Source organism: Zalophus californianus, chromosome 11 (assembly GCF_009762305.2).
Source record: "Zalophus californianus isolate mZalCal1 chromosome 11, mZalCal1.pri.v2, whole genome shotgun sequence".
NCBI classification, from domain to species: domain Eukaryota; kingdom Metazoa; phylum Chordata; class Mammalia; order Carnivora; family Otariidae; genus Zalophus; species Zalophus californianus.
In genome coordinates this window covers 79822190-79838443 of record NC_045605.1, presented here as the reverse complement: position 1 = coordinate 79838443, position 16254 = coordinate 79822190, and the positions used below count along the sequence as shown (strand labels likewise).

Sequence of the window (16254 nt, the reverse complement as noted above, 5' to 3'; positions counted from 1 at the left end):
CAGTGATATCAAAGCATCAAATGACTTACACATGGAAGATATTATTATTATTGTTATTATTATTATAAAAATGGCCCTGTCTTCTCTCATGTAATGGAACCTATGGCATTAGGAGTTAACATTTTGAGCACTTGCAGAGGTCAATATAAGGATCCCTCCTCATTCTTCCTAATTGAACAGATATGCAAAAATCTAAGGCTTCAAGTAGAGTGCAAATGGAGTACCAGAGAAAAACCACGTTCCCCAGTGTCTAGGAACTGCATCCGTTGTGTGGCTAAACAGGAAAGAACTGTGAAATGCAGTCATACTTCAACTCCTTGGCAGTGACACCTCTCCTGCCTTCACTCCTCCCTACGAGCATGAGTTCAGACTTCTGCCAAGGTTCCCGGGACAGTATAAGATCCGTCCAGTTCCAAGTTCAATCCAAGCCACGGAAATGGCTCACACCTGTGGCTGTTTTTGCCACGGAACGACCAGGGAGATTCTCAATAAACCAGGTATGGATGATGAGTTCTAGGATAGCCTACAATGTGCCAAACTTAATGCCAGTCTCCATCTTCTAAATTCAGTCACAAAGATTGGTAAAAATGAAATGGAATGACCTCAGATGTCTCTTTCATTCGTTCTGAGGAATTCATTTCGAGAACTGCTATTTTCTGATCGGAGCAAGAAGTACAGCTTCTTGACGGAAGGGCACAGATTGGAGGCAGACAGCTTAGGTTCAGATGCAAGTTCTGACACAAATTATCTCAGGAATTCTTGTGCAAGGCTTTCTAAAGTTTTGTTTATTACAAATTAAAAGGAGCAAAAGTTGTCTCTACTTAGTAGGGTTGTTGCGAGGATTTATAGAGGGAAATCCTATCAACTCAGCACTGTGACTGGCCCCCATGAAACATTCAATACTTGCTAGCGGCAGTATATGAAGAAAGTGATACTCATTACAGTATTCGTTTTCAGTTAAATTGGTTCACTGTTTCTCTTTAATTTCCAAGATACTGGCTTAGCATATGAATTACTGAAGCAGTTTAAGAACTAACAAGAACAAGATAACCATAAGCTATAAACTAAAAGTCATGCCATTAATTTCCAGAGGTAGTCTTCCTAATGGCGAATTTAAATAAAATATGATTTTTTTCAGAGAGCAATGTTTCTTTTTTCTTTTTTTTTTAAAGATTTATTTTATTTATTTGACAGAGAGAAACACAGCAAGAGAGGGAACACAAGCAGGGGGAGTGGAAGGGGGAGGAGCAGGCTTCCCGCAGAGCAAGGAGCCCGATGCAGGGCTCAATCCCAGGACCCTGGGATCATGACCTGAGCCGAAGGCAGACGCTCAACGACTGAGCCACCCAGGCGCCCTGAAAGCAACGTTTCTAAAGGTCTGAAATTTTTGAAAAAAAAAGAAAAAAGCCACTGTTATAAAGATGGACAAGTTTATTACTGGAAAATGCCATATTCATATTGATGATTTGTTAAGTATTACGTTTGTACATGTAAACAGCATCTCAAGCCTTGTGCACGACTCAGTGCACACTTAACAGCGATTGTAATTCTCCAGACAACAACAGAAGGGACGAGGGCTTTTCCCTTGTTTAATTCAAATGATATTTATTGAATATAAATTTCATTCTTTTGTGATTTTATGGGGTTCTAGCATTTCACTTTAAAGAGAGAAAAAAAAAAAAAGAAATAAACCACACACCAGGGGGCTTGCAAACAAAATTTCAAAGAGAATATTATTGAAATATCTTTATGGTACTACAATTTTACTTAAACATTATTACAAAGATCAGATCAGTAAATAGAAAAAAATAGAGCATTTTCCTTTTACTTGTTCTCTTAGAAATAAATTGTTTTAAAATATTACAGAAATTTAAGCTCTCTATGCATACATTTGTATATTTAGAAATCTCATGTGTGCAATCTCGGTATTCCAAGGTAGCTGGGTTTACTGTAAAGTTAACCTCTTTTATCCAACATTAATAATCTGGAAGTGTGGTCTATTTACCAAAAACTAAAATTTAATTAATGTTATCAATGATATTAAAATGATACAAAATTTTAATCAAGGGTAACTCATAATTAATAATCATCTAATGGGTTATTGTCACTTGTAATTCTTGGAAAGAGTTAATGCTGTTATTTCTTCCTCCATTCCAGTCTCCTGACCATATCAATCTGATTTGCAAACACCTATGTGAATAACAAACACTCATAAACCCACTTTTCTAATCCTGTACTTCTGGTATTTGAAATATCAGCTCTTCAGAAGACAGGGTTAAACGTATAAATATTTGGCTACTTAATCAACATGGCCCTTACTTGGGGTGTGAGGATATCAGTGGCTCTCCCGTTATATTCTCATGATGAATTAGAAAAATAATTCTACTCTATCATGGAAATGTTAGTTGATAATATTTCTGTATATTAGTGTGAAATTTAAGATGATTTTTTTCTATTTCCAAATCTTATGTCTTTTTCATAGAGCCATGAAATACTAAATTTAATGCTATAGTTATACAACTATTCGATTTTAAGAAAAATGTGTGTAGAACGAGCATAGATCTATAATTAAGGTATATAAAAATTTTAATTATTTCTTTTAAAAGTAAGTTCAGATTGAAGTGTATTTAAAAGATCAATGTGAATATTTTCTATAGGTTAGGAGCAGGGTGCAAAATAATTTTCCACTCTAAAAGCTTTTATATAAGCCTAATAGATTAAGGCAGGTCTACCAAGTCACCAAGGAAACATATGTCAAAATAAGTTTTGACATACTCTATAACATGACTTCCTCTACGTATTTTGGATAATGCTTATATTTGTGCTGCTCAGGGGCTTGGGGCACACACACATACACACCCACCCACACACACTCAGAAGTAACCATGAAGAGGACTTTATGACTTAATACAATAGGTTACTATAAATCAAGAAAAGCAATATATAATGGTGATGTCTTTTATGGGCCTTGGCCTATTTGTCCTCAGTAATTTCCAGAAACAGCCGTTCATCTGTTTTTAAAAAATGTTAAGGCAATTGTGTACACAGGTGTTCTGAACATCCAGTTCCCCATTACAGAATCTACTTTGACATATTTAAAAAGATAAAAATAATTTCATGTAGTATATTGATTCAGTGCTCTAATGTAATTACCACGTAAGAAAATAAATGAGCAATCCACAATTTGCTTATTTGTACCAGCATAAGATGGTCAGCAGAATTTGTAGAGGCAATGTAATGGATTGATTTGGAATCTACATCAAGAAGGTTTATGTACATTTTTTGTTTACTATTTTCAAGAATGCTGACCTTAAAATTTTATTCAATCTATTTCAACAGAGCAAATCTTCCTTAAATTGGCTTTAAAACTTCTCAGGAGAGTTTGGAAGGAATCTTTAATGATTCATAATCTACTGCATATAATTTGATTTGCAGAGGACTTGCAGACAGTAGAAAGAAAAAAAAAATCAACATTTAAGTACATCTGGCTAAATATACGGTTGCAACATAATTTCTCCTATGGAGAACAAAAATGGTTGGAGAAATCCACTCTGTCTCTTCCCCAAACTTCCTCTTCAATTATAGGATTCCCTACCTCATTCCTAGTTGAAAAATAGAACTTGGAAGCCGACAGCCACACATCCTAAGAAGATAAAATTGCATATTTTTAAGGGCTTTTTCATCTTCAGCATTGAAAATTGAGATGTTTATTCTTTGGCTGGAGTTGTCACTGAAATCTAAGCTTACCATATTTAGCTTCGTAATCTTAAAATAGGTAAGAAAAAAATAACAAGGGGGAAAACCCCTTCATTTCTCTGAATGTTAAAGGATGAACGAAATTGCAGTTGTTTTTCAGTCAGAAAGAAGGCTGGGTGTGTGTAGAGCAGAGTCTGAAATAGGATTTGCAAAGCAGACATTTTTGCTCAGGTAGGAAAGTCCCGAAGTTCCTTCCACCATCCCCCAAACATTGCTTCCACAATTATCTTTGCCACCAGATTTTTCTGGCCACTCAATTCCCCTCTTCTCACTTAACAAAAAGTGGGAAAAGCCTGCTCATATGACTTGTTAGAAAGATACTAAATTTAGCCTAATGTGGGGGCCCTTGGCTGGCTCAGTCAGGAGAGTGTGTGACCTTTGATCTCAGGGTTGTGAGTTTTAGCCTCATGTCAGATATAGAGGTTACTTAAAAAAATAATCATTCAAAAAACAAAACAAAACAAAACAAAACACTTAGCCTACTGTGTTCACCTGGTAGTGTTGAGTGGCATGGACACTGACGAAATAATTACAAAGGATTTGAGGAAGTTTGAAAATCACGTGGGGCTAGCCATCCTTGTAACAATTATATTTTGTGGGGTATATCTAAATAGATCTCATTAAATTTTGCTTTTCAACTAATAATTTAGGAAATTTTTGCCTTCTGAGAAACAGCAGAAAAACTGTTTCCCCTCACATAGAATTAAGATGGAAATAAATATTCTGAGGAAGTCAATATTGGGCATATGTCTGGAAATTTGACCCCCTTCCGTCTTAGAGAAAGATGCAACACAACATCCACACAGCTTACTGTCTGGTATACTCAAGCCTAGCACTTGGGGCCAGGTGGGTGTGGAACAAGAGGCTTTATCTAGGGACAGTTGTGCTGGGGCACACACTGGTACCATTATATACAACAGTGAGGTTTGGGGCTCTGGGGTGGCTCAATCAGTTAAGCATCTGCCTTCAACTCAGGTCATGATTTCTGGATCCTGGGATGGAGCCCGGCATCAGGCTACCTGCTCAGCAGGGAGTCTGCTTCTTTCCCTCCCTCTGCCCCTCCCCACTGTTCATTCTCTCTCCCTCAAAAAGTATATAAAATCTTAAAAAAAAAAAAAAAAAGAACAGTGAGGTTTGATGGATAGGCTTCTTCTCCCGGAAAGCAGACTTTGATTATACAAGAAACCGGAGTTGATCCTAAATATGTCTTTTTTCTGTCAACCTGTCTGCTTTCATTTTACTTCCCTGGAAAAGATGCCTTAATGTGGATGTGGTTAGAACACAGGGGCTATAGCACTTGTATTTTCTAGAAAGGACCATCAAATGTGGTTGTGGTTGTGGTTTTTCAGATGAACCCAGATGGCATGTTCCACTGAAGGTAACTTATCACCATTAAAAATACACAAATCCTTGGTAGCAGGAACCTAGTCTGATCAATGATTCTAGCTAAAGCCAAATCAATCTTCCCATTGGACTACATATTGCCGGCACATTTCAATTTGAATAGAAATGCCTGTAGGAAAAGTCACACTTTTCTATCAGAAGCTAGGTATTTTAGGCCATTCCTGAAAGGTTCTCTCTCCTGAGTTACTAAGAAAAGCAGAAAGAATAAGATGTTATCTGATTCCCTGGATAAAATCCACAACTATCCCTAAAACCTGTTATAATACTGTGATTTGGGGGAAAATGGAATGGAAATACCTTATGACCATAGTAGGACTGAGTTGGGCATATCTAACAGACAATAAGTGCGTGCACGCACACACACACACACACATACACACACACACAAGTACAAGCACACATCCCACACCCTGGGCTTCTGTCTACCTGCCTCCAGTTGACAGACTAATCGATTCAGCCATATTAGTTAAGCAACTCTTCAGGCAACCTGGATTTTCAGTTTTGACCAAGTTGAGAAAAAATGGGCAATTTGGTCACCTCTTGTTGGCGGTTGGCTACAGTGCCCCTAAATGTCCTCCTGCCTCGGCAGGAACTTTATCAGTGTTAAAATTCTTCTCCTAAGGAGATTTTGACAGTTACTGGTGGAGCCAGCCGAAGTGCGAAAAAAAGAAAATGCTTCTGTCGGATAGAAGCACTATTGCCTTCTTAAGAACTAATCAAGCTTCCTCTCCCATCTGTTTCTAGAACAAAGCATTATTAGAATCAGTACGATTCTCCATCTATACGTTTCATGTGCAAATGCCTTGATGATGACAATGAGCTTAGCAGGAGACAAACAGCCAAAACTTTTGAAGAGTGGAACAAGAGCTTGCAAGACTAGGAAATTATTGCCTTTGGAGCTAAAGAGTGAGCAATTCCCTCTCCCCATACGCACTCCAACTTCTATTTAAAAAACAAGCAGGATCAACTTGAACATGCAAATTATAGGAAGAAATATCATATCACATAATTTATTGAGTGAAAAAGGTTCGTTTTCATTCCATTCTACAATAGATTGTGCTAAGAGTCATTTTGAAAGAAAGTGCATCATTCAGAAGTTGTATCTTGTCATGCAGTCACTCAAAAGCATTTTATTGAAAAGGGCGTGCACAGACTCAGACAACTGCAAACTATTTCAGCTACGACCTAGTACTACCTAGAGCAATTTTCCACACACTGTACCGGGAAAGTGCTTCAGCTCTGAACAACTTGTCAAGGCAGACTTCATGCACATATATATTAGTTATTTACTTGAAAAGACAACAATTTAGAATATGAAAATATATAAGCAGCATTCATGAAATACAGAATTCCTGAGAATAGTGTGTGCTATATAAATCTTTGAGAAATAATCTGTATACATATGAAAACCATGATATAAAACATTTCTCTCAACGAAAGCAGAGTGATTTAAAACTCACATACTGTGAGGGAGCTGAAAATATTTTGCTGTCAACAACGATGAAGGTTCTACTGCATTGTTGCACAAAAGGAAATTTTCAGATAACTTTTTCATTGTTTCTCTGTTTTTCGATTGGTCTGAGAAATTACTAGAGAAGGCAATGTCTAAATCAATGTATTATAATTTTTTATTAAAAATACCATTCTCTTTTCATGCTTTTCTCTCTAGGCAATCAATATGATTTTAAACGCTGATGGTGGTAATATAAAATAAGAAGAGAAAGAATTCTCAAGGGCATGGCTATCATTATTCTTTGCTCTACTGTAAGACAAATGTCTATGTCTTGTATCCCTAATTTGGGAAAGACATAAATGTCAGGTTCACTTACGTTTTCAATAGGCATGCAGAGTATTTATTCTCAGGCATGGTATACATTTAACTAACAAAGAAAAGGAAATGCTGCAGATGTTACAAAAATGAAGGAGTTTAAAACTCCTTTGCGTAGTTAGTGGAATTAGTTGCTATGAATGTGCAGGTGGCAGAAACAGAACCTCTGAGGAATCTGAATGAAAGAGTGCCATGTGACATGGGCATAGGAGGAAGTTCATAGAGTCTGAGGTCCTACCCCTGGCTAAGTCAGAATCAGAGAGCAAGTAGGGAGGTGAGTGTTTTTGACAACCACAAACCAAAGAACGACTATGATCTATCACAGCTTTTCCCTGGAGTAAAAGAAGAAAAAGTCAAAAAAACCATTTTAAGTGTTAGGATGACTAAAAGTCGTTTTCTAGTAAGAGAAACTTTATAATTTTCTTACTAGAGACACGCTCGCATATATACAAAGTATCTTTATTTCTATTGTCCTTAATCTGGTCTTTTTGCATTCTAGAAGTAACTGTGCTTTGTTTAATTGAGCACAAAACAAACTAGACAAAGATAAGAATCACATATGCATGTATATATGTGAATGTGTGAGTATATGTGATTTGCCACCCCATTCCCAGGGGAGGAAAAGTGAGATTTGTTTTGATTGTTTTGCCAAGGAAAGGTGTCTTCATTTCTCCCACGCGTTCCCTTACTTCAACTCTCCTCTTTCGTCCCCTCCTGCTCCCTATTACTTAAGCCTCCACCAGACTTTCTTTCCTTGAATGCTTCATCATTCCCACTTCATCCGTCTGTGAACAATAACACAGATAGAGTTGACGCAGAAATAGCAACTCCACAACAAAGCAAAACGATGTCTTTCATAATTGATTTGATCTTGGTTTTAGAGTTTTCAAAAATCAACCAAATCAGTCTATCAAAGAAACATCGATGAAAAGAAAATAAAACAAAACATGTGGGTTTGTTATTTTTTTTACAAATAATATAAATTTATATTCATGCATTGTTTTCATTAGCTCATGAACAAAAGTGTACTTTGTTAGAAAAGCTTAAAGTGTTGCAAAGCATTTGGCTTTTGATTTCCTGAATAAACAAGTCACAATGGCATACTATGTAACTGGTCTCAGCGCTGCACGAAATGTAACTTGCATTACATATTACCAAGGTGCAAAGGTACAAGGAAAACCAACATATGTACAGCATTTCAAGTTATTCTGTTATTCTGCGAGAGTTGTTATAATAAACCAGGGAGGAAAAAACTAAAAATACTATAAAACAGCCCTCCACGGTAAAATACGGATGAGTGGTATTCTAAATGATATGAGAATAAACGCCCATATTTTTTAAATATGTGGCTCCATTGGAATTCAGGTGTTGTTTCTTTTTTTTTTTTTTTAAAGCAGTGCAACTTTGTTCTGCTGGTGAAACAACACGTTTGAATGTAGCCAACGCAATAGGATATATTTCAGTGAATGGTATTCTTTTTAGAATCTTAGTTTTTGGCTTGACTACTAAAGGTGGTGTCCAAAAACTCCACTGCATAGTCAATGTAAAGCAGCATAAATTCCGTGTGGCACAGATCCATAATCTCAGCAAGGAACAAGAAAAATTCCCCAAACCTAGAAGCTGAAGGGACATGGAATTCTGGCAGCAAAGGCAATAACTGATTTAAGTCATTCCTCCTAAGTCATTTCCCGCAAGTATCTCAACTCAACCTAAGGTTCCAGAGTATGTGATTGAAGACACATGAGACTTTGAGCATGCCTGGCTTATGAACGTTTACATGGAAATCTGTTGCTAGAAACCTCACCATCACCCTTCCCGTTACACTGCAGCTGAGGGAGGGTGGAGGTCTCCACACACACAAGTCCCTGAGGCTGGGACTGAGAATTAGGTCCTGGCTTCCTGTGCTGTCAAACTAACCATTTTTTTAAAGGTCAGGAGTCATCTATTTCTTCCTTAGAAGCCTGGACATCCCAAATCCCAGAGATGGCTGCACTGCATTTCCAAGTAACATATCATACATCTGGTTTGCCAGGTATGCCTTCCTCCTGGATCCCACCTAGAATTTAAAGTTGTTGTCATTCCCACTAATGCTATTGCCCCTCTGGGCAACAGGAATCAACTAAGGCCATTCATGGTGAACCGGATGACCACTTTTTCTCCGCTGTTGTTGCAAATGTTCTAGTTCTGCCTCGTACATCATCTCTTGGACTAAGTACTTCTCCCGTCGTATTCGGTCATACAGGTTCTTTGGTACATCTGGAATCAGGTATGCGATGAACGACTTGATCCCAAAAACAAGGTGCTGCAAATTTAAGAGGGGAAAGTACACTTTTCAAAGATTCTAGAAGGCCAATTATAAAACAGATCATAAACAATGTTGCATTTGCCTTATAGTCAAGCATCAGAACTCAGGATGTACTATCTAGAATATTAATATTTTCAGAAATGATATTGGGACTACTACATTGTTGCTTTCAATCACATAAGGATTAGGAGACAACAGAAGTTTTTTCCTCTTTTTGGTGCCATATGTTGATGTCACTTTATAAACACTGAATGAATCTTCAGTTCACATCTTTCTATATTATGCAACCCTATTATGACATTCATTGTTATACACAGATGAGAGATCACATCCAGGGAAAGCTCATGTGTGATACATTGTAATCACAAGGTACAAGACACATAGAATATGGTCTGCCTGGGATATTGGCATTGGACTCAATCTCCAGCACATGCATTTTATAGAATTTCTACTCTAGTAAGTTCAAATATTGTAAAATATTTTGTCTCTATTACATAATTCTTTTATGATAAAAATGTATTAATTTTTAAAAATAGACTGACAAAAGTATTGTATATAAAAAAGACAGGATCAAAAACCAAAAGGTAAAAGCCTATGATCTCAAGTTCAGAGGCTGAATGAGACCACCTGTGTCTGAACCATCCCCTGACACTCATTAGCTGTGTAACCGTATGCAAATCACCTATGTTCTCTGTGTCTCATCTCTGACATGGTGACAATAATAGTATCTGTTAAAGGTTGTTATGATGATTAAATGAGCAAATATATGTGAAGTGCCTAGAGAAGGGCTTGGTGCAGTATAAGCACCACTTAAATATCATCTCCTATTATAAAAAATGCATCCTTTCTCTCTGTCCGTGGAGGAGACTAGACCTGTCAATTGCTCAGAAAAGAAAAGAAAATCTGAGACTGATAGAGTTAGGATGATACATGGAAAAAAACCCATTTACCTACAGGACTTTGTGACGATTGTCTATGTGGAAAGGAAGAATTCAAGGAACTTTTAACTGGGTTTACTATGAGTGTCCCAGTAAACGGCACTGCGTGGTATATCTCGGTAAAGCAGGTCATATTTCCCGTAGAAAAGTAGATCAGGAGTTTCTTTCCTGATCAAATATTTGGTATTCACAGAACTATCCAGCAATATGTCTCAAAAGTATAGAAATAAAAATCAAAAACATTTGTTATAATTTAAATTAGTGAAGAATATGCACCGAGTCCTATACAATGGTAATAAATGACCTTATAAACTGATTCTCATAGAAAGACTGATATGCAAAGATGACTCAGTACTTTTAAAAGACTATTCTTTTAAAAAGCTGAAGTTTATCATTTATGAAGGCAAGCTTATAACTAGTTATAGATGACAATTTTCTTAAACTGACAGAATTTATCTTAAACAAAAAACCTACAGCAAGTATCATTCTTAAAGAAAAAAATCTGAAGTATTTGTATTAAATTTGGAAACAAGACAAAATTGCTCACACCACTGCTATTCAACACCATGCTGAAATTTCCAACAACACAGTAAGGCAAGGAAGAGAAATGAGGCATAAACCTCGCAAGTACAGAGACAAAGCTGTTGTTATTGGCAACTTGAATTATCCTTTGAAAAGACAATCTAACAGATTTAACAGACAGAAGATTAGAACCAATGAAAGACTTAAACAAGGAGTTACACACATTTTGGAAAGACAATTAGAATTCCAGCAAAAAATCAATCAAATCATAATGGAGGCTAAGATAGTATTTATAACAGCAATAAAATTATCTACAAAATTTTTGGAAATAAGAAGGAATGAACAAGCAAGAGAATATTTAAAACTCTATTATAGGATATAAGAACGATTTGGATAAATCCCATGTTTATTAATGAATCAGTACAGATTATGTAAATAAGTCAACATGTGCTTTCTGTAAATGTAATTCTAACCATAATCCTTGCATGATATTTGGGGGAATCTGAAAAATGGCTTCTGCAATGCATATGAATGACTAACAACTCTAAATAGCCGAGGCAATTTTTAAAAATTAGAGCAGACTTGGCAGGGGTGGGAAGTGACTGGCTTTATCAGATATGAAGATATATTCCAAAGCCATGGCATTTAAATAGTGTGATAGTGAACAGGTGTAGACAAATGAAGTAATGACAAATGAGGCCAGGCACATGCCTACGCTAGGGACTTGGAATATTATAGAGGTGGATTTACAAACCAGTGGATAAATAACATACTACTAAATAGCCGTACAAAAAATCATGTCACTATATAGAGAATAAGAAAAATAAGCCTTTCCCTCAGACTCTATGAAAAGTCCTGATATCTTTAAGATGTGTGATAGGTAAGACTATAAAGTTAATAGTAAAAAATATAGTAGAATATCCTTTTGACCTGGAGATAAGAAAATTTCCCAAGGAAATAGACCAAAAAAGCCAAAACCTTAATAGGAATACAATGATGGGCTTGATGACATCAAAATTAGACATTATTTGTTAATAGATAAAATTAATAGGTTAGGGACAAGAAAAAGATATCTGGAATGTTTATACCTGGTAAAGACTGATTTATAACTGGTAAACACACAAGAAAATCTTGAAATTTGGTAACAAATAAACTGGAAACTCAGCCAAGAATAGATCAAAGTTATAAATTCACAAAAAAGGAAACCAAAATGGCTTTCTAGTAATAAAAGTGATAGTCAATGTCATGAGTAAACAGATTAAAACAAAAAAAATTAAAACAAAATATTACTTTACTCTTATCCAACTGCAAAATACTACAAATTCAGACAATATGAAAATCTGGTGAAAATCTAAGGGAATTTTGGAGAGGGACCTGTCGGTATTATGTGAAATCAAGTATACATATAAATAATTCCACACCTGAGTATAATACTCCTGAAAAACCCTTAAATATGTTCAGAAGGTGACATGTCCAAGATTTCTGATAAGAGATTATAGAGGTAGAGAGAATTATTGTAGGCCTAAGTAGCCACCCATGGGGACTATGGTATTTAAATTCAAAGAACTATCATACTAAGTAGACAGGAGAAATTATTTAAATGTGGGTAGACTTCATGTCTAGATCTCTCTCTATATCTAAAAAAGGTAAAATGGGTAAGAGATAAAAATGAGTTATTACATCATAATACCATTGAAGTAATTTTGAAAAAAGAACATTTAAAACAATGATGAATCATGGAACACTACCTCAAAAACTAATGATGATTAACATAACATAATAAATGAAGGGGGGAAATCGGAGGGGGAGACGAACCATGAGAGACTATGGACTCTGAGAAACAAACTGAGGGTTCTAGAGGGGAGGGGGGGGATGGGTTAGCCCGGTGATGGGTATTAAGGAGGGCACATACTGCATGGATCACTGGATGTTTTACGAAAACAATGGATCGTGGATCACCACATCAAAAACTAATGATGTATTGTATGGTGACTAACATAACATAATAGAATTAAAAAAACATAACATAATAATAAAAAAATACTATATATATATATATGTATATTCAAATAAACATGTGGAAAAACTTCTGAAGAAAAGAGAATGGGTGCTCTTGGGAGTAGGTGGGTAATGGAATTAGTAATGAGGAATGAAGAAGAAAAGATAAAGAGGGAATCATACGTATCTACAAAGACAGGTTGCTGGGAATCGAGACATTTGACTAAGGCTGTTCACTTGAGTCCCAAAAGAAGATGAAGAAGAAAAAAGTATACATTAAAAACACAACAAAAAAAGACTTTTCAGAATCACTGGATTGGAAATACGCCTTAACCTCTTATGCTACCTGTAATAAAGTGAAAAGTCACACTTCATCAGGAGACATTTGTAAAGGCAAATAGTCATTAGGTAATAGAATTTCATCCTGGATTAAACCTTAGAGGTAAGCATTTCATTTTATGGATGAAGGACATTTCACTACAAAATTTGAGATATGTTTTGGAGATAGGTGGAGAGGTATATCTGCCTTTAAAAAGACTTTTTCCAAAAGTCTTTCTGTATGGCTACTTTTTTTCTCTCCCTAAAAAACAGATGCATTCAGTTTGTCCACAGAACTTGGTGGTACCTTAGAGAATACTCAGTATATCCCAGTACTAAATTCTTCACTGTATCAAGCTTCTTATATGCTAAGGAAGCCCATAATACTGCAGCTGCTTCAAAATTTCCTCACAGGACTACAGTCTAATATTAATGACTCTGATAATCAAAATCTATGCACATTTATGAAAGTGTTCTCAGGCATAGTTTATTCAATTATGCACTGTCCCTTACACAAATACACATGTGGTCAACTGTAATTAAGTTGATTAGCAAATAAGTTTCTCCACCCTGATGAATAAGTATAGATTCTCTCATCAAATGATGAAAACCATCCTTTCTTTCAATATGGTTACTGGGAGGCTCCAAGTTAAGTTTTCAGTTCAACTGTTAATAGCTTTTTTATCCTAGTTTTCTGTTATAAATACCCACTGACCTACCTTCTTACATTATTCAGCTCTTGCTTTTTTGTATGTCGTGTAACAGTTTCACCATATCCAAACCTTTTACTGTAAACAAAAGTCCCTTTTTGGAAGTCAATTAGGAACTACTGTATCGAAGAGTCAACTAATGTATCAGCCGGAAAAGCATTTACCAAGATTTTATCAGCCCGTTACTAACCTCGAACACGATAATGAAGGCCAGTCGAGCAGCAAGGATATGCCAGTATTGTAAGGTGAACTCGTAGGGTTTGGAACTCCAAGGGGGACCTCTGTAGTCTCGGTACCTAAAATCCACAAAACAAAGAATTTGAGGAATAGAGACCAAAGTGCAAAGGCCCCAAATATTTTTAATTTGCCAAAACCCCAAAGTGACAGTTGAAATGGGCTCATCAGCGTGTAGAGAGAGGAGATGGGAGATGAAAGCAAGAAGAAAATATAGCTATAATTTATAAGTAAGTACCTGCAATAACCAGATTTTCCCATACCAAGCTCGCTCAGGTCAAAGAAGGATAGGCTATTGTTGACATATCCCTTTAAACAACTGGGAGAAAAGAAAAAGCATCACGTGATTCAGAGTCATAAATTTCTAGTCCAATTCCTTCATTACACATGACAGGATGCAGTAAGTGCTATTATTCCTTCCATTTTAATTATAAATTCCTAGTTAACTCAGCTCTCTGATTCTATCTCCTGACTTCCATTAATCTGTAATTTTACCTCAATGAGACAGAATCTTGTCCACCGTTTCTCCCACCTTTCATTTGGCTTACATTTATTAAGTGTTTACTATGCACTTGGCATTGTGTTCATTACTCCCCATGTGTTAAAACTCTATAAATATATGCTTTATAAATATGCATACATATCACCCTATCTGGCTAATTGTAATTAAGCAGCCAATTGATCAACATGTGTCTTTGTGATTTATTAACTTGTTCAATATCTGTTTATTGAGGACTTATAATTTGTTAGAAAACTTCCTAGACAATTGGTATTGTCTAGGTTAAAATCCCTGTCCTAGTGGTGAGTATTAAATTGTGGTCAGAGTTAACTTTTACCATAACCTTAGAATATTTATATTATCATCTCCATCATAGAGATTAAAGAACTAAGTTTTACAGAGACTAAATAACTTCCTCTTAAGCCTGTAATTCTCAAAATTTTTGATCTCAGCTAACCTTTACATTTTTAAAAATTACTGAGAATCTCAAGGAGCCTTGTACAGAGGGGTACTTGTATTGGTATTTAACATATTAGAAATTAAAACAGAAATTTAGAAAATATTTATCTATTAATTCATTTAAAATAACTTATCAAACACATTACAAGTAACATATTTTTAAAGAAAAATAGTTTGTATGTTCCAAAAGATGAAGTGAGAAGAATGACCTTGTTTTACATGTTTGCAAATCCTTTGATGCCTGCCTTAATAGAAGACAGCTAGATTCTCATATCTGTTTTTGCATTAAATCTGGTTGCAATATGTTGTTTTCGTTGGAGAATAAGTAGAGAATCTGGTAATTACACAGATAAGTACTTGAAACAAAGGATATTTTAATAGCATTTCAAGTAATTATTGATATTTTTCATTGACATTACACCAAAGTTTTACCTGTGGTCATTTCTTAAAGTTTAATTGCAGTGTGGAGTCTTAAGGTATCAATAAACTTTTTATGTGGATTTTACATTAAAAATCCACAGGTCTGTCTTGTACTTTGAATTCATATTTTATCCATGCATGATTTTGTGACATTAAATATGGGTCACTTGGGAAATATTTGTTTCCTGAATTATGCAGATCTTCCAAATGTTATATTTTTACTATAGGCTATGAAAATCATAATTGCTAATATCACCACTGATTTTTTATCAGGAAAAAATCTGCAAGTACTGAGAACCTTTCAAGCTCAGTGGTAGATAAAATAATCCAAAATTCTGATTTTCACTTCAAAACTTGAACTTTATTAATGGCAACAAATACTGTCAATTATTTCCCCTAAAGTGACAAGCCAGTTTTGTCCATTTCTAGAAGACTGCCTCTTAAGTACCCAAGTCTGAATAATCATAGTTTATCTGACAATCATTATTTCATGTTAAAAAATGTCATGTAGTTTGCAAATCCAACAGTCATGCAAGTGTTTTTTTTCTGAGACGACCATCACCGTACTTTAGCATGTAGCAGAAGAGCTTTATCACACTTTGCATTTTGTCAAATAAAATATTGAAAAGACATTTATTCAAGGGTGAGATTTGATAAAAATAATAGTTTTTATTGCTTCATCAAGGGCATTCTGAATTTTATTACTGGAACTTTTTAAATGGTACTTCTACAATGGTGAGTAATACAATCATTGCTAGTACTTTTTGTTACCACTGTCTTCAGTTATGCGAAGCCACTGGAACATTTTATCCACTATCACTTTTGTGCCATCTGAACAAATGTCAATATGGCAAAATAGGCAA

At 35.5% G+C, this 16254-nt stretch overlaps 1 protein-coding gene across 1 annotated transcript in view; it reads right to left on the bottom strand.

The window, feature by feature from the left end:
- Positions 1–1422: 1422 nt before the first annotated feature.
- ANO3 (anoctamin 3) overlaps positions 1423–16254 on the bottom strand; it is a 437993-nt gene continuing 423161 nt past the window's right edge. The window contains 3 exon segments of the mRNA XM_035722983.1: positions 1423–9290; positions 13970–14075; positions 14252–14332. Coding sequence (XP_035578876.1) covers positions 9108–9290; positions 13970–14075; positions 14252–14332 — 370 coding nt within the window. The 3' untranslated portion in view covers positions 1423–9107.